Genomic DNA, 20,435 nt, shown 5'->3' with positions numbered 1-20,435 from the left:
CTATTTAATTTGCATTGAATTGAATTGAGCATAGTTGCAGAAACTACGGTGATGGTTGCTGTGAGCAAAGCAAGAGATAGTGGCCCTCATTCAGAGGCGGTCGGAGGATGCAATCGGTCGCTCAGAAACTGGGCGGCCGCTTGCATCCTGAGCGGCCGCCTCTGTTTCGGTCGTTAGGCTGTGGGTTTACACCCACAGCTCTAACGACCGCTAGGGTGATGGTCGCGATGGTTATAGACCATCGCGACCATCAGGGCTTACGACGAGACCCTAGGGTAGGGTCTCACTTGTCGTAAGCTCCGGAGAGCTTCTGGCTCTGTCAGAGCCGGAAGCTCTCCACTGACATCACTAGTGTCACTAGTGATGTCAGTAGGGCCTTCCCCAAACGGCAGGCGTTCCTATGGGAATGCCTCCGTTTGGGCTGCCACCCCCCCGGCCCGCCTTCCAAATGGGGCGAGCTGTCAATCAACATCGACAGCTCGCCCCCTTTGGAAAGAGACCCGCTACGACTGGCGCTGTCGGTCGTAGCAGGTCTCATGCATGCGCACGAAGTAGCCGGCTCCCTCGTGCGCATGCGCACTGGACAAACATTGAGGCGGCCGTGCGGTCGTAGACCGTACGGCCGCCTCTGAATGAAGCCCAGTATCTCTGATATCTGTGTGATATATAAATTACTTAGATTTTACTCATCACCAAGACAGACTCTTATAAAAAGCATGTGTCCCTGCCAATGGCTCTTTAAACACATTACAATTTGCTACAATATACACTGAAAAAGAATGTGTACATTGCAAATGTTGTTAAATGGGCCCCATAAGAGTATTTTTTAGCACATGGAAAAAAAAGCTCTGTCTCTAATGGAAACTGGGGTTGCCTATCATCAGCAACAATAGAAATCATTGTTATACATTTTTTTATATAAAGGTTTGAATGGCTGGTGCACAATTGTGACTTGATCATTGCACAGTATATATGAAACACCCAATTCATTCATCATCTATTTTAGAGCAAACAATTTTCCCTTTACAAAGGATATAAAATGAACAGAATGTGAATTATTCATATCAGCATGACTCAAAACCCTAACAAATAAATAACAACTCCATGCATTTCCTTACAGAAAGTTATAATAGTGTGTTTCCAGGAGATCCTGCATCACCAATAGGGTCAAAAGTAAATTGTCAAAAGTTTTTGGCCTTTTTAATAGGTTTCATCTCTGGTTATTTACCTTTTTCTGGAAATAATAGACAGGTCTGGCATGTGCCTCATAGAATTTTATGCTTTGATAACTATCAACTCTTCACCTAATATATACTTATGTTAATCACTGTTGATTTGAACCAAGTTTAATTAGAGATGAGCGGTTTGGTTTTGCTGTAAACCAAACACACCAGAAGTCCAGAACTATGGACTATGAGCTATGTTTTGCCAAATTCAAAATATGATGATGATTTAGGACCAAAACCAAAACATGGGGGTCTGTGCACATTTTTAATTTTAATGTCCTCCGCCAATCATCATACATAGTTGTTCTTGACTGAGATGTGGCCAATCCCTCCAATCTGAACTGCCTCCCTCCTCTTTTCGTTGTGTTCAGATAGTTCTGTGTTAAAATATGAAAGATGGGGAGTTTGATAAGCAGTAATAGAATCCCATTAGCTGCAGTGTCTGCACACCACCTAAGGTTCTCAGTGCTAAGAACACTCTAGTGACATGGCAAATTCCATTGTCACTGTTAATTTAAATGTTTTATAAACTTTGAGTTTAGGATGACCAAATTTTAAGATTAGATTTACAAAAATTCAATATATTAGGTTCTCCACCCAACTAGAGTTACCTTAAATTCACTGCTGTTCTACTAATATATGTATTTTCCATTAAACATCACTTTTTCTTGATCTTACAGAATGAAGTACATAAACAAAGAAAGTTAAAAAATATGTTTATTTGAAATTTAGGCATATTTATAATAATTATTGAAAGTTGGTCCCAAAAATTATATATATTTTTTTATTGTTGCTATAGCTGCAGTGGTTGGTCCCCTGTACATTCATTCTGGGGAGGCTTAATATTCCAAAAACTGGTGTCCCGCAAATATTTCTTTATAAATACACCTCTTCGTGTACATGTTTTGTGGAACTAGCCTGGAATGGCATCTCGCTTGTCAAACTACTTAACATACATAGAAAGCTTTCCTGAATTCTACACTCAATTTTACGTTGTACTCGAACTTTCTTTAGTAAAACTGACGCAATGGTAAGGAATAATGCAGCCCATATACCAAGTGCCCAATTCTCCAATTCCCGATTCGCCGATGTTTGGCAAAATCCAACGTACTTGAAAATCTAATGCGGAGTCCATTCATTTTTGGGTTGAATCTGCAATCGTTGATCCCTCTAAATTGCCAATTTTTTTACACAATCATCGTCAAAACGCAAAAATGGCCTGATTGATTGTTGATGTGTGCGCCCCTTTACATATACTTTCAAACTTTGCATCAATCTAGAAAAACTGTTATGAAATTTATTATGTAAAGATGTAATTTTTTTTCTTAGCCGTTACACATCCATAAATAAAGTTTGCATGAAAAAGTAATTCTTCTCTTTTAATAAGAATGTTGTACTCTGCTTAATTTTTCACTGTAGATGGTAATACAGCTGGAAGGAAGGGCATGCAAACTGAATGATCAGCTACAGCACCAGGCGGATCTCCACCAGGAAGCAATGCTTAGGGCTAAGAAGGCAGAGGAGCAACTGGAAGAGCTGAGGGCTCGGCTGAAAATGGCCGAAGGAGAACTAGTTTCTGGAGATGTCATGAGGGACAATCTGAGTTATGAGAAGCAGAAGGTAAAAAAACTATATTCATATAATTTTCCCTACATTTCAAATGGTTAATTATGGTAACTTAAATCAGATAAAGACTTATTTATAATGTTTTAGTTCATTCAGAGAGTCTTTATCCATTTGTAAATAACTATCTAGAACATATATATTTTTAATCAATTTAGATTAAATGAATTGCACCCACTTTATATAATGGGGTGAGAGCATCCAACCAGATGACTAATTTTGGACTATGATATACTTACCTGTCTGTCTTCAGACCTTCTGCACAGCCTTACAATGTCAGCTGGCTGACAGTAACAACCATTTGTTATGTGACCATTAGTAAAATTAATTTGTTGGTTGGGTGTCCCATAGCCATGATTGCACTGTTTTAAATAAATAATTGAATAATAAAAATAATTAATAAAAAATAGTAACTATATATAAAATGATACTGAAATATTGGGCAGTGCACACATCCTTCTAAAGTTCGCACAGCAAGGAATTTTCCTGAAAATGTGCCGTCTCTTCCCCTTTTATCTCATTATAATTATCTCGCTCTGCAAACTGAAATCTAAATTTTGTATAGCTCTGCAAAACAAGGCTGTCTTGTATGCCTGCTCTGCACTTCATTAGGATCATCATCAATTAGCCCAGTTCCTCTTCTTTGCTCGTGTAAGCTCTGCTCCACTTCAAATGTGATTATCTTGTTCCATAAACCTATGCACCATTTGCACAGGTGAATGCACACATAAGGTCCAAACCAGTATTTTGGAAAAACAATTTATTGAATCATACAGTTTCCTTTCTGGGTAGGGGGGAATGTTTACCCTTTCATTTAAAACATAACCTTTATTATTTATTAATAAAATATTCATATAACATTAAAGTAATTGGAGTGAATATTGAAAGATAGAAAGTGAGATGGGTTAGAAATATATGAATTAATATAGAATGAGTTTGTCTGCTGGTACACTTTATAAATTTGTCCTCCAATAGATAAATATCTATCAAATCTTTATTTATGTGAGTGGATATTTAGTCATAGTGGGTTGTTGAATTATTGAGTTTCTTATTGTGAAAATCACTGTTTCAACAAGTTTATTGACAGTTTATATTTTTTCCTGTGAATAGATCTAGCTGTCTCTGTTTATTTTTGACAGAATTGTGTTGTTTTTTTATGCTTTGTTAAATTATTTGTTTGTTTCATTTTTCACATTTATTACAATGTTGCAAGAATGTTTCTTCCTTGTGAAAGTATTTGGCAGTTCACCAAAATACTTGAAATGATTGTTGAAGTTATTCAATGTCCTTAGGAAAGCAATTTTCAATTATACCCCTTTTACACCAGAGCAAAAACCTGGGTTTTTGCTGGGCCTACCCGGGTCGCAGCTCAGTGTAAAAGGGTCTCTGAAAAATAACCTGGGTCAAGTGACCCTGCAATCCAACCCAGATAGCTACCAGGGTTGGACCCAGGATGGACCCAGGTAATGGTGCAGTGTAAACGGTGCAACCCAGGTTATCTGACCTGGATCATGCCTAAAATGAGAGGATTGGTGGTTGTGGAGCATTCACCTCCCACTTTTTATGACCTCACAGGTTTAGCAGGGCAGACCTGAGTTCAGTGTGAACAGGGCTGACCTGGGAGTAACCCAGATCAAAGGTGCAGTGTAAATGGGTCTGACCTGGGTCTGACCAGGGTTGGAACCATGTCCAAAAACCCAGGTCGGACCTGGGTTTTTGGTGGAAAAGAGGTATCAGATACTTCTGTCACTTATACCCCTTTTACACCAGAGCAAAAACCTGGGTTTTTGCTGGGTCTACCCGGGTCGCAGCTCAGTGGAAAAGAGGTATAATTAATCTGTGTCCTCTATATACTGTATAAGATAGGAACTCTGAATCTCTATGAGGAGATCACGCAATCCTACTGCAGTAGCCAATAAGCGCTATTAATGCTCATTGAGGTGAGATTTAGTGTGAGAACACAGCCACTTCTTTTTATACAAGCCTGTATCTGTATTGTGGATGTCCATTTTGCAATTAGTATATGATATATTGAGCCCTGTCCTGCTCCTACACTAAATCTACCTAATTACAGAGTGTTAAACAAAACCTAATAGCTGTATTTATAGAAGAGGAAACAGAAAAGTATATGATCTGAAGATTCAACCAGTCACTAGAGGTGCTGAAGATTCAACCAGACACTAGAGGGCGCAATAACTTGTCTTTAACTCCTTTTGTAACATAGGGTAAGATGTATCAAAGCTTTGAGAGAGATAAAGTGGATATAGATAAAGTACCAACCAATCAGGTCCTACAGTAACTGCCATTTTTCAAACACAGCCTGTAAAATCACAGTTACATTTTCTCTCTCTCTCCAAGCTTTGATAAATCCCCCCCCCATAGATAATTATGATTAAAAACAGTATGTGCAGGTTTGTAGTGTAGAAACAAAAAGTACAAATGAATTACTGTAACAAAAGATAACCTTCACTGAGATATAGTCTTGTGTGACCCAAAACATTGCTTTTACTATAATCTTGCATTGTTATCTGTTTACAAACACCTGTTGGTGCTTTCTTTAATATCATTTATTGATAAGTATGGGTTGACCCCAAGGCATTAATATTTTATGGCAGACAGTAAGATATAGTTTATACCTCCCAACTGTGTGTACTTGGGGCCTGATTCAGAGATGGATGGAAAGCCGATATTTTCGCAGAATGAGCATTTGTTTGCTATTGCGCATATGCAAACGCCGCACTGCACACGCGCAGCAATTGTTTTGCGATTACGTTCGTATAGAGGAACCATTTTCAAAGTGAGTGACAGGCAGTCAGTGTTTGGGGGTGGTAACGGGGGGAGGGGTGTTTAGAAGAACACAGGCGTGTCTGACCATGTAAACACCGTTTCATGGGCGTGTATCATTTAGCCATTGCCATCTCCTGTGCAGCATGAGAGCTCTCTGTGTGTCAGGAGAGCTTCAGTGTTTGCGGCTGTTCATGTGGCGTGACTGCCTGCTGTGAGTCGATGGTACCGATGTTTATGCTGTAGCATGTCATTGTATGGTTATTAGAAGGCAGCAGTGGGCGTCCCTATGCTCGGCTGTGCTTTGGAAGGCATTAGCATATTAGCAGTGGGAGTATACTGTTGTTTTTGCATAATAGTCCATCTCTGTATCAGACCCTTAGCCTTGACAGTCCGCTTTCAGAGCTCTGGGCCTGATTCAGACCCGGTCGCAAGTGCTGAGCGCTCGCAACTGGGTCGATGGTGGCCCACAGCGCATGCGCACGACGGAGCCGGCTCCGTCGTGCGCATGCGTGAGACCCGTCGCTATGGGTCTCGCACCAAAGGGGACGAGCTGTCGATGTTGAGTGACAGCTTGCCCCCTTTGGTGGGCGGGCCGGGGGGGGTGGCTGCCCAAATGGAGGTGTTCCCATGAGAATGCCTGCCGTTTGGGGGCGGCCCCACTGACATCACAAGTGATGTCAGTGGAGAGCTTCTGGCTCTGTTAGATCCGAAAGCTCTCTGGGGCTTGCGATGAACAAGACCCTACCACAAGGGTCTCGTCGCAAGCCCGATGGTCACAATGGTCTTGACCATCGTGACCATCATCATGGCCGCTCGCTATAGCTGTGGGTGGTAACCCACAGCTATGCGAGCAGCCAAGAGGCCGCTCCAAAAAAAAAAAGCCTGGCCCTGATTCAGAGCGAGTGCTCTGTCAGAGCGAGCAGCTCTGAATTAGGCCCTCTGTCCACTTTCCTGATTGGGACCGGAAGTTGGGAGGTTATGTCCTATTCACCATTTTGCAAGCTGATGGATTTGTTTTTAAATAAAATGATAACTGCTATTTTTCTTCCATATACATTACATTCATCAATAAATATGAATCAATGGAAGATATAGACATAAGGCATAGTACTGTTGTCACATGCTCACAATATAAGTTCTGCTTTATTTCACCCACAACTACTACTGTAGTTCTATTTTTGCATTCTTCACTCTTCTGCCTCTGATACCTTCTGTAGTACATGAAGTTCTTGGAGCAGCTGTCTGATAAGATGAAGCTGGAAAGAATAACTGCTGATGTAGGTTATGACATGCGTCTGGATGTCATCCTTGCCCGGGCAGATCAGTTGGTCAAATTAGAATCAAATGCTGTCATTGAAAACAAGACACTTGCTCACGGATTGCAAAGAAAGGTAAATGTCACTTCCTTTCTACCCTGAACTTTTGCATAGCCCCTTTAAAGGGACATAATGACATTCATAAATATTGGATGACATGCAGTTATATTATTGAAATTAATAAGTGCCTATTAGGAAATGTACTACATTTTGTCCATGTATGAACTGTATCACTAATAAAAGCGTACATTGTAGAGAAATGTGTCATATACGATGATATTACAACCATCTACAGAACCACCTCAGCATTCACAAAAGTCATTTTGCCTCATGACACAAAATGCAAAAATTAACTGGTGCAATATTTTTGATCCAGTGGCCAAACATTATTGGGATGCAGGATTAATCTGACTTGTTTGAGGACATTTTAAAAAACATAATAAAGAGATTAAATGTAATAGCCTGCGACTTGCAGGCATTGACAAGTTCCCGGTGAGTATGTTTTAAAGGGGCAGTCATTTAAAAAGCTTTACTTAAGTGAATGCCCCTTTAAAACATTGGGCAGGCTCGATTGTAACTTGCCAATGCCTGCAAGTAGCAGGCTATTACATTTACGGAATTGGTATGTAATGCCGCCGGAACTATTCCCGGCAGACCAAAGTACCCTAACCCTCCCCTCTCCCTCCACTAACCCTAACCCTCCCTTAGTGATGCCTAACCTCCCTGTCGGGTGCATAACCCTAACTTCCCCCCGCATAACCCTAACTTCCACCCAGTGGTGCCTAACCCCCCCTTCCTGCAACCTAAACCTAATCCTTCCAAGGGGGTGTTTAACCCTAATCTCCGCCCAGTGATGCCTAACCCTAACCCCCCCTTACCCTAGCCTAACCATTCCCAAGCGGTGCCTAAAACTATGTTCCCCTGGGGGTGCCTAAACCTAACCCCCCCCCCGTGGCTAACAGCATCCCACATTTACCCTATAACTTTTTTTTTTTTTGTCTTTAATACTACATCTAAAGCTGCACCACCATTTTGAGCATTATTATCCCATTTCTCAGAGCATTTTCCCGAAGGATTTGTGGTTAATTTTAAGGTTCTGGCAGGAATCTGGGGCTAGGTGATGCTTTGGAAAGCTATGAACAGCATTTATTATGTAAGTCTGCACTACCACCTGAAGAACTACAGATTAGCCCCATACGGTACATAGAGTATTTTTCCAAGGCTCTGTGGTTAACATTTGGGGCTGTGCAAGCTTTGGTGGAGGATATGAACTAGAGGACCAATTAGAATCTGCAGTCACAGGCATTGTGGCTTCTTATTGGTCCTCTCGCTCACCCTCCTCCTGCAGCTACATGATCCAATTTTTTTGTTTCATGTATAATTACAAAGGCCCATTCTTATCCTCTGACATCATTCTCCGTGTTTTCAAGGGAGGTAGTTAATTCATCATCAGTTGGACTGTCAACAATGTAATGTTAACCAAAGAAGGTACTGTTGTAATATTAGATGACCAACACTCCAGAGTTTTAACAATGTTTATCCTCAGTTGTTCCCATTGAAGAGGTGTCCCAACCCCCTAAACCAACATGCATATAGAAATATGTGGATGTGCACCAACGCAATTCGCCCAACAGGACTTTTTTAAGAGTGCTGGCTGTTGTCCTGCTTACTGTTTACCTACCTCGTTACTCAATCTATCTATTTCTGGAGTCCGGTGATTCACTCCCGGCACTTCTGGGTTTGTCTAATGCACATGTGTCATCGTTGCTGCTGGAGATGCACCTGTGTGGAGGCACTATTAGAACTCCAATAGTGGTCTAGTGGCACCTGACCATGCAAGTGCTGCTCCCCATCACAGCCACGGTGGCCATTTTGGTTGTGAAATTTCTTATGGTCTTAATGTGTCCCCCTTCTGTTGCAACCATGTTTGTGGTTTGTTATCACTGTTTTGGACTGTCAACAATGTAATGTCAACCAAAGGAGGTCGACATTATCTCTTTAATACTGGACACATGTGAATTACACAGGTTCTGTAGCTGATTAAAGCCAGATGAAATGGAGACTTGAAGTCAGCCAGCCACATAATCTGTGTAATTCATGTGTCCAGTTTTAGATGGATGAGGTATTGACCCTAGTCAACAGTGTAATGTTGACCATAGAATGTTGACACAGTAGTAATGTTATATAAATCATTTTAATCAAATCAGTATTATAACTTTAAACATGACGCTTTACCATCATGTTTAAAGTTATAATGCTGCCACGGTTAAAACGCTTTAATTTACATTACTACCATGTTGGCATTCTCTGGTCAATATTACACTGTCGATCTTCCAAACTTGTTTTCAAAAGATAAGCGTACATGGCTATCTACAGTATGCAGAGTGTCCTTCTTCGTGTGCGAGATATACTCTAGTCTCTCTCTGGCTCATTGATCCCTAAGCAAAGTACATACAAAAGCACTTTATTAAATGTTTAAGTTATTATAAATAGTCAGGTTGTTTTATTTTGCTGGCTGCCAGCACCAACACAAGGCGCATGCCTATAATTATTGCACTGACACTAATTGACAGATTTAATTAGCCCTGAGCTATTCAATGAAGGGTCGCTACCCTGTGCGTTAAGCCCCAGAGGGTGCAGATTTTTCTTTGCAGTCTTAGGAGCTGCGAGAAAATATCTGCATTAAATGCACATTCTGAGGCTTAATTGGCGGAGTAACCCATACTTTCCAGACACTTAACCCAGAATTTGCGCACATTAGTCGTGGGTTTACTGCGTGGGGAAATTGCATGATCATTTAATAGCTCTGGGCGTTTAATCCAGAGATTCACCTACACAGCTAATTCAATCTGCTCTTCTCACAGGAGTGCAACAATTAGAATAACAACAATGAATATAATCTCCTATGGTGCCTAAGGACAGGTGTAATATCCACTAGAATAAAGTGTGGTGATTATACCTTACTATGTTATATTTTGATATAGTTAAAAGCACAGAAGGAAAAATTTGATAGCAAAGAACTTCACATGGAGCTTTTAAGAAAGAAAATTTCCCAGCTAGAGGAAGAAAAACAGGTGCGCACAGCTCTGGCAGTGGAGAGAGATGAGGCCAACCTGACAGTGAGGAGTCTGCAGAAGAAGGTGGAGAGACTACAAAAAGAGTTAAATGCAGCTCTTGAATCCATCACAGAATTTAAATCCAGGCTTTCCGATACGAATGAGCTAAAGGCAAGTATGGCATTCCCTTGGTACTGTAACTTTTTCTGACTGTGTAGAATGCCACTGAGAAATCTTACCTATTACCATCTTAAAATTGTTGCATTGAACAAATACGTAGCATTACAGTCAAAGGAGTATATTCATATAGCAGTGAAAAGCCCTTTGTCAGTGATAACAGTGCTTTTCACTGCTTTCTCCTATTCATAAAAAGGGAAACCATGGAGAAATCTCAGGTACATTGCAATAAATGAAGGTAAAGGGTCTTGTTGAAAAACAGAGAACATTTAGGATAGCAAAACACAAAAACATGACGGTACCTTGGCCCAAGGAGGCCTTCTCAATCCACTGCTTGTATCCTAACTTGAGCTACTTAGTTTTCACTAGTGAATGACACCAAGTGCAAACAAAGCAAATTAAACATTTTATTGACAGGCATTTAGCAATTTGTTGTTTATAATTGTATCTAGTTTACCTGCCTGTCAGTGCTGTTTAACGTCTTCTATAGACCATTACATATCAGTTGACTACTACCTACACATGACTAGTGCGTCCCTCTGCCACTGAAAGCGATTTAAGGAGCTCATTCAGACCCGCTCGCTAAGATGCATACCCTCGCTGCTGGTGATGGTATGCAGTGTGTATGCATCGCAGTGCGCATGTGCATTCCTTAGCGAAAGTTCACAATGCATTTGCTCGCTGCGCATAGACAGCCCAGCAGAGTGAGTGACAAGGGAAACCGTTTGTAGGTGGTAACAGGGGCTCTCCATAAAAAACAGGGGGAGTGGAGGTGCAAACGCAGGCGTGTCTGTGCATCTCAGTGGCGTTTTAGAGGTGTGCATAATTAAAAGACAGCATCATAGTACACGTCACCTGGCTTGTTTTTACACTGAAGTACTTGCAGTGCTTGCAGCAGGGTATGGTCAACCTCAAGCGCTGCAATAGCATCTGATGTACCGATGGTTGCATACACTTCCTGGACATGACGTGCACAAGTGGGCGTCTTAAAACAGGCTGGTGGGTGTCTGCATACACTATGTGAATGTTCATTGATGTGCGGTAGCACTGCCTACGCAATTTGCATACACATCGTGTGAGTGATCGCATCTAGCGAGCGGCTCTGAATCAGGCCCTAAGGGCGGGATGTACTAAATGGAAAATGCGTTTTCAGGGTTTTCCCGTATTTTCCGTATGTATCAACGTCTGGCCGACATGGCTTCCATGTGGAGGTTAATGCCATCTTTTGCTGGCATTACCCTATAGAAGCCTATGGGCTTCTACCGCATCGCGCTGCTATGAGGGTTCCGATCCCTCACAGCATGCCCCGTGGCCGCCGTATCACTCTGTGCAAGCGCAAATGGACTACTGGGTCATAAATCCAGAAGTCCACGGCACAGAGCACATCGCAAACTTCAGCTCTTATCGGAAGAGCTGTCCTTTGCGCTACTGATCGCATGTTAGTGCATATGTGATCAGTAGGAATGCGAAGCATGGCGGGATGTACTTCGCAAGGTTAGTACATACCGCCCTAAGTTCTCAAGAATTTTTCCATGAATTGAGGGTGTTAATTCGGTAATAGGGTCCTAAGTAGCTAATAGTGTACTAAGGGCCAGATTCAGAGCTGCTATGTGCTGATACTGCAGGAAGCATCTGAAGGAAAAAGACACCTCCAGCCAGCATCTCTGACCAATGTCTGCAACTGCAGATGCAGGATCGGATCAACATCGCAACCATCGGTCTTAGGGCTCGATTCAGACCTGCTCGCTAGATGCGTTCGCACGCACCCAGTGTATGCAAATTCTGCAAAGGCAGGCGATTGCACGGCAAGGCATTAGTACGCCCACTATGTCTTGGCGTGCTATCGCGGTGTGTATGCAGACGCCCACAAGCCTGTCTTAAGAAGCCTGCTCATGCACGTCATCTCCAGGAAGTGTATGCAGCCATCGGTACAATCGAGTACCATAGGATGCGATCGCTTCACATATGGTTGCCCATATCCTACCACAAGCACTGTGAGTGCTTCAGTGTGAAGTACAACCAAGTGACGTGTACTATGACGCTCTGTATTAATTATGCAAGCATGAAATGACGTTGAAACACTCAGACACGCCTGCGTTTGCACTACTACTCCCGCGTTTCCATCGACCAACCCGTTACCACTCACAAACAACTTGCCCTGTCACTCAGTCTTGCAAACTGTAATATTAGATGTCCAACACTCAAGAGTTCTAACAATGTTTATCCTCAGCTATTCCCAATGAAGAGGTGTTCCCAATGAAGATCGCCTGGACTAGTTGGCGCACGCTCACAGCGATGCGTACATGTGCGCACATTGCGAACCATCGCCAGCTATGAGCGGGTCTGAATTGGGGCCTTAATTCACTAATAGTGTACTAAGTACTGGGGATTAGTATGTTTGTTGCAAAAATATCTGTGCAAAGTAGGAGATTGTAAGACGTGGCTGGTCTAAGTTAGGGCTATTTGGTGAGATTTCAGGATAGGTGCATGTAGACACATCTGTATGGCCCTTTACACTGCTGGAGGGTTGGTGGCTGCATTCTGTGTGGTTGCTTTAGTCTAATATGGTTTTTTTTTTTTTTAAAAACAACCAAAAACAACAGAAAGACACGTTACTATCTTTACATGTAATATACAGTATATTAATACATAAAACAGCTACTAAGTTTAATATCTTTATCTTATAACAAAAACAAACTGTAAGCTTATCAGCAGTGCCCTGTTACCTCTATGTCTTTATGTTTATGCTAGTTCTTGTTTTAATATCATGTTTGTCATTATAAAGCATTACGAGCTGGTAACAAATTAAGGGATCTATTCATCAACCCCCAATTTCTACTTCACCTACTTTTATAGAAATTAAGGATTGGGGCCAGTCATTATACAGGTAACACAGGAGATATCACAGATATATCTCCTGCTGGGTTGTAGTTATTAGATACCGACATCCAAAATCCCAGCAAGGGACTTAAAATAGGCATCGAAATACCGACGCATATCTTAATCCTGACGCCGGAATGCAGAAAGATGCCAGCCTGAACAAGGTAAGTAGCGTTAGCCACGGGGGGTTAGGGTTAGGTTTAAGGAGCATAGTGGTTAGGTATTGGGGGGTAGGTTAGGGTTAGGCACCCCTAGGGGAGACGGTTAGGGTATTTACCTACCCTGTCGGGATCTTCTCCCTTCGGGCTGCCGGCATTGGGATATAAACCAGGGACTTTATACCCATATCCTCCTGCTTACCTTTCACTCCTGATTTGGCCCTGCTTCCCCATACTACTATAGGGACAAAATTCATTAAGCTCCAAAAATATAAAATTTTTAGAGCTCGACAGCGGGAACCTTCGCAATCTTCAGATTGTGCTGATTCACGATTCACGATCCCCGCTCCTCCCCTATGGGAAAGAGTTCCGGGTTGTGAAGAGGAATCTCTTTGGATCCCTCCGCCCCTGTTCGGCTCCCTCGGTCGGACGTCGGGTTCACGTATGTTCAGGAATTCCTAAGGTCACACATGCGCATTAGCACTGCCTAATCAAACTCTGCTACTCCAAGCAAAGTGGTACTTAATTATCGTGTGCCACCCGGCCTCCGATAATTAAAATGTTAAATAAGCCCTTAAATTCCCAAACAATATTCATCTTTTATAGAGGGATTATAAACATATGTGTTTACTCCCTTGTCCTCTAACTAAACAAATCACATTGTCATCAACAAAAGATATAGAAAAGGGTTTATCACAATGTTATTGTGGTTTATAATAATTACTAACTAAATTACAAATACATTATATATAATTGACAAACATTTATATAACATATTTGATTGGGTCTGGGGACTTGTTAATCATCCGATCACAAATGAATTTTACATTGATAGCTGCAATACAAGTCATACACTTACAACACTAGAGGTCAGGATTGCATGCTGTAAATATATTTGGAAAAAAACTTGTTTCCATTGACTCTGCTTGTAGTCATTTTCTATTCTGGATCAGAAGCACAATGACAAAATCATTTTAGTAATTAAGACAAGTCCTCGAAGATGAAAATTGCCATTTTTTTAAAGTTTCTTAATTAACAATCAAGATTCAGGTTTTCTAAACTAATAAAGAATTCATGAAAATCGATAAAAATGTAACTTTGATAATTTTATCAATGACAAATTGTTGCTTCTTTTGTACAGTATGTACCAAATATTAACATTCTAAATGCAAGCACTAGTTTATAAAACGGGTCTTTATTATTTTTATACAGTTTTAATTAGTATGTTTTATTTGCTTGCTCCACTCTTCTGATTCATACTCAACTTCCTCTATTTTCTCAGCTTACTTACATGCTTAGATCTAATTGCGTGTTTAGCAAAATGATTATCCAGTTGAATCAGAATGCAATGGGATTGTATGGAATTTGGTCAAGCATGGCTGTACGAAGAATATATCTGTTGCATGATTTCCAACACTGCCTTTGTGTATAATTGTTGGCCAATAGAAAACATGGTGATCTGGCCTTCCAGCTCACTTTATGTACAGTATGATCAGATCAGTGATCATTTGTATTTTAAATGGGACCAGTACTCCCAGAGTTCCTTAGAGGCAGCACTGATGAGCACTTATGGAGGTGGCATACATCCTCCTTCTTTACAGGTAAAGTGCAGCTACCAAACATAACAAAGGTGTAGGGGCAAGCTTACACACCCCAATTAATGTATTTTTACTGTATATGTTGTATCTGTGACCATCTTAATAGAAATGGAAAAATAGGTATTTTTGTTATTCTTAATTGTATAGTTGCACAGATACTGTATGTTTCTTTTAGTTACTTAGATTAATTTCATTATCAATAAATACCTAATATGTTATTAAAGTAAACCATGTATGCCATTATTTATTTTTATGCCCCTTGTTTTATACAGTGCATTATATTATTGCTATATTGCAATAATTTTTTTCAGATAAAAACACTGGAACAGCACAAAACTATTGACCAGCTGAACAAGTCTCTGGACCAGCTTCAAAAAGTTAAAGGCAAGACTCAGAAGAAATTGCTTTCTGTCAAATCCGAATTAGACTTTACTGAAAAGGAGGCAAAAGAGGAAAAAGAGAAAACAGACAATTTTATAGATGTCATTACCAGTGAGCTGAAAACACTTAAGAAAACCTTAGAAGAGGTTTCCAAGAGGGAAAAACAGGTAATGTATTTGTATTCATGTATGTATTTATGCATGTATGTATGTATGTATAGCAAAAACTGAACAATAACAACAACAAAAAAAACATTGCACATCATTTAGTATTATTTCATAGTAAACACTAGTAGGAGCCTAGGTATGTGATTTATAGCAAATGATCATGGAGCTTGGAATGGTACCCTGCTATGAGTAGCACTGTTGCAGAGCAGGGAGGGGGGCTGCCAGGACTGTTGCAGAGCAAGGGGGGACTGCGGAACTGGAGTCCCGGGCCCTGGCAGAACGGGGTGGGGGGGCACTGCGGCCCAACAGCTCCTGCCACTATTGCACAGCCTGCAGCCCACACTACCCCCTTGAACAAAAGAAAGGAAGCCCAGCCTCTGCTACCGCCCACCGCAGCTGACCCGGTCTCCATTAAGTAAATGGAGGAGGGCCGCTCGGGCCGCTCCACCAACTTACAGGGGTCAGGATACCCTCCGGCCACTATGTGTTTAATAAAGTTTGTTTTGGAGTCACTGCGAAGTACGTCATGACGTCATTCTGCGCCGCTGGAGGAAGAGGTCACAGGAGCCGCGGCACGTGAGGAGCAGCGTCTGTTGGGGGTGAAGCAGAGAAGAAGCCAGAAAGGAAAGACTCAGAGCATTCTTCAAGGAAATAAGGTAAGTGGGAAAAAACTGGGCAGGGCAGGTGGCAGGGCACTGGTCTGGTCTGGTCTGGTCCAGATTGAATAAACCAGGAAGAAAAAGGGATGTGGAATGGGAAAAAGAGCTGGGCAGGGAAGAGCACTGGTCTGATACAGATTTAATAAACCAGGGGGAAAAGGGACGGAAAAAGAGCTGGGCAGGGCAGAGAACCGGTCTGGTACAGATTTAATAAACTGGGGAGGGTGTTTAAGGGGTTGGTGGCAGCCTATTTTGTCAGTCGCCGGGCCCCACAATTTCTGATGGAAGCCCTGCCGGGGCATCCTAATACTACCAAACTGCCCGCTCGATAAGACACTATGACGTCATGTGTTCGGGTGGCCAGACCTGCACAGGGCGGCATAGAGCCTTGCTCTGGCCCTGTAAGCAATATTTTTATAGTGAGCTTCTAATTTATTGCATGTGCTACAGCATTATACAACTGCAATAAAAATATAAATATTATAAGTACCCCAATTAATTCAAGGATAACATCACCTAAAACTGGAAAGTTACTTTTCAAAAAGTGAAATAATATTATTTATTTGGGGTCATAGATACTCTTAATGCAGCTAGTGATCTGATGTCTGTATTGCTGGGTACAAACTGAGACAACGGATTGGTCAGCAGACTGATCCGCTGTCAGAGCGGCTGATTAGTAAGCTATACACACCTACCAATTGGCCACTCGATATGTCTGGGCTGTCAACCCATCTGGGCAGGCATCAAAATTTGTCAGTGTCGGCGAACCCTGTTGCAGAAAATGTATGGGCGGTCGGCGGGCTGCCCGTACACACATGCAGATACACTGATATATCTTTCAGATATATCGGCATCGGCTGTGCTGCAGGGCCAACCTGATATGCGTGTTGACGACATTGTTCACAGACATATCGGGTGTACACACCCAAAGATGCACTCATATATATTCGTCGATCAAGAGGCTGGCCTTTCTTAAAACAGATTACTGTATTGTCAGTGCCCTACCCCAGCATAAAGCATAGGCATGCTGACAACACTGTTGCCCATTTGAAACAGGCAACTGTCAGAAGAAAAAGGAGAGTACCTTGTGGCAGTCATCAGATGAAAAAGAACGCTGGACCCCAAATGATCAATATTCAACAATATTGTTTAAATTAATAAACTCCAATTAAAACAGAATTTTAAGTTTTGGATGAAGTTATCTTTTAAATCTGACATTTTACCTACACCCATTGTTTCTGTTTTCTGGCTGAAGTCAGGTATGTGGACATAGTAAAATGAATTAGTTTTGAGCAAGAATTTTTCATTGCTGTGTTATCTGTGTTTTTTCAGTTATGCAATTGGCTTGAATAGCAACTGAAGCTTTTTAACATTGACACTAGAATGAAAGTTATGTTGGCCATATACCTGCACGACCAGCATAAGATCCGATTCATCATACGATTTCCCTTCGATTCCCCGGAACTCCCTGGCAGCCCCGGCTGCATGTTTGTTGTTTTTCTTAGCACAGGATCATATGATCGATCCTGTGCCTCACGGGCTCATTAGGGAAACAGTCATTGAAATGACTTGGATTGCTGCACGATGGATCGCATGAATAAAATAAATGGCACGATCTGCACCCGATATGATGGAACACATGGGCTGCACATCTGATCATAAGATCCGATTATAGGAGCTGCGGGAGCACGCATCGTATCTTATCTTACATACACGATTTTCACAAGATCCATCTTATGACTCATCGAAAATTGGGCAATCGGCCCGAAATCGTGCAGGTGTATGGCCAGCATATGATTGCTCGTTTTTCTACTGCTAATCTTTTACCCTCCCAAAAAACTACACAGATGTCTTTAAACCATCAGATAAATAATTGTCTAAATGACAGCGACTGTCATTTACATGACATGTAAAAGTGCAATCTATTAGAGCGAATGGGCTTCTGTAATGTCACATCTACTTTGCATTCTTTTTTTTATATAGTTAGGCAAAAACTTGGTGTAAAAATGTTTGCACCATTTAATTGGTCAGATCTGGGGCTTTCCTTATTAAGGCTGATATTTGGATTTGGGCACAGCAAATTCTACAGGGTGACAGAGGTGCTGGAAATACACACTTATGTCTCCCTTTGCACTGCTGCACGATAAAACTAGAAAAAGGAGAGGAAAAATACAGCGTGTATTACATTAGTCAATATAATTTTGAATATACAGTACTGTGCAAAAGTTTTAGGCAGGTGTGGAAAACATGTTGCAAAGTAAGAATGCTTTCAAAAATAGAAGTGTTAATAGTTTATTATTATGAATTAACAAAATGCAAAGTGAATGAACAGAAGATGATGTTGAGATCAGGGCTATGAGGGGGCCATATCATCACTTCCAGGACTCCTTGTTCTGCTTTATGCTGAAGATAGTTCTTAATGACATTGGTAGAGCGGTACAATAATGAGTGTCTGCAGGCAACAGTGAAGCATGGTGGAGGTCCCTTGCAAATTTGGGGCTGCATTTCAGCAAATGGAGTTGGGGATTTGGTCAGGATTAATGGTGTCCTCAATGCTGAGAAATAGAGGCAGGTACTTATCCATCATACAATACCATCAGGGAGGCATCTGATTAGCTCCAAGTTTATTCTGCAGCAGGACAATGACCCCAAACATACAGCTAAAGTCATTAAGAACTATCATCATCAAGTCTGTCTGGTATTACATGAAGAGACAGAAGAATTTCAGCAAGCCTACATGCACAGAAGATCTATGGTTCTCCAAGATGTTTGGAACAACCTCCCTGCCCAGTTCCTTCAAAAACTGTGCGCAAATGTACCTAAAAGAATTGAAGAATGAATGCTATTTTGAAGGCAAAGGGTGGTCACACAAAATATTGAGTTGATTTAGATTTATCTTCTGTTCATTCATTTTGCATTTTGTTAATTGATAAAAAATAAACTATTATCACTTGTATTTTTGAAAGCATTCTTACTTTGCAGCATTTTTTCACACCTGCCTAAAACTTTTGCACAGTACTGTATATCATAAATACAAGCTCACCAATTGATGGTGAAACTTGGGCTTCCTTAAGAACAAAGGGGTCTATTTACTAAGCCTTGGATGGAAATAAAGTGAATGGAGATAAAGTTCTAGCCAATCAGCTCCTAACTGTCATGTGTTTGAAAAATGACAGTTAGAAGCTGGATGGTTGACACTTTATCTCCATCTAAGGTTAGTAAATAGACCCCAAAGTTTGTTTCTCTATGCACCAACAGTTCCGCGGTGAGGAATCTGTAGTGGAAGATGCTACTACTTTATTAAAATCTATTCATTTTTGTATTTTCAACAGACAGTTGAGTATAAAACAGATCACTAAACATAGGAAAAACATGATCACAAATAGTTTATTTTTGCATTCGCACTGGGAAGGGGCATGGCCTCATGGCATGCCTCTGGTTTTAGCACTTTGGGGGCGTGCCCAGTACTCCAGGAGATGCTGGGCTGCATACCGAGACTCCTCCTACAGTACACTGCTGGCTCCTCCTCTGTGACTGGGAGCCAGGTGCTGCACAATTACATTACATTACAGTGCAGTGCCCAAGTCAAGGTCAATGAGGAGGACCCGGCATTTTGGTGTCACCCCCTTGGAGGGTGACACCCAGTGTGGTCCGCACCCACCGCACCCCCCTAGTGTATCCACTGCTTAAGGATTAATAGTAGGGCAGGTGGTTAGGGAGTGCTTGGAGGGACTTTTTGTCTTTTTATTAAACCCAGGCAAATAGTTCCGGTCTATCATGTTTGCAATAAGTAAGCAAATATAAATAAGGCAGTGATCATTAAGTGAAAATCAGCAGAACTTTGAAGTGACATTTTCACTTTTGCCAACACAAGCATCCCCATCTGGGTTCGAAATTCCATAACGTCTTTCATAAACCTGTTCCCACGAGCAAAGGTCGGAGTATAACCTACTGTATGTTGCGTGAAGTGCATACTACTGTAGCTAACATTTGAAAACCATTATGAGAGACACCTTGCTGCTGAGCCAATGCACTTAAATACATCTGCGATACTGCGCTGGCAGACCAAGGAAAACTGCAGTCACATATTATAACACTTATGAATTTAATTACCATACATTTTATTTCAGATTAATTCTTCTCTTTAATATATTTTTTTTAAAGCCTAGAAAACCATAATATATGAAAGAGCTGCATCTAAAATGTAAATTAAATTGAGCTGAAGGTTCAACTTGAAAAATTTGGACATTTTAAAGCATAAAATGTGCACATAAGTAATTGCAGTTGTGCTTTTTACATGATCCTTTGAATATAAATTAATGACAGGGTTAAACTTGCAATTTTGAATTCCAAACTTGGCCTCTTGCAAATATGATTGTCGCTGCAATAGTTGTACAGAAGTTTTGT

The 20,435-nt window shown here is 41.2% G+C and overlaps 1 protein-coding gene across 1 annotated transcript in view; it reads left to right on the top strand.

The window, feature by feature from the left end:
• The window catches only part of CCDC170 (coiled-coil domain containing 170), a 123,828-nt gene that overhangs the window by 85,604 nt on the left and 17,789 nt on the right, over window positions 1-20,435 (top strand). Inside the window, exons 9-12 of the mRNA XM_088474494.1 lie at window positions 2,646-2,846; window positions 6,854-7,027; window positions 9,937-10,179; window positions 15,133-15,369. Of these exons, the coding sequence (XP_088330620.1) occupies window positions 2,646-2,846; window positions 6,854-7,027; window positions 9,937-10,179; window positions 15,133-15,369 (855 nt within the window). The remainder of the gene's footprint in view (window positions 1-2,645; window positions 2,847-6,853; window positions 7,028-9,936; window positions 10,180-15,132; window positions 15,370-20,435) is intronic.

The sequence above is a fragment of the Taudactylus pleione genome, unplaced genomic scaffold, assembly GCF_031769625.1.
Source record: "Taudactylus pleione unplaced genomic scaffold, aTauple2 ptg000154l, whole genome shotgun sequence".
In the NCBI taxonomy this organism is placed as follows: Eukaryota; Metazoa; Chordata; class Amphibia; order Anura; family Myobatrachidae; genus Taudactylus; species Taudactylus pleione.
Note: the sequence above shows the minus strand (reverse complement) of the source record. Positions and strands in the feature narration are given on the sequence as shown.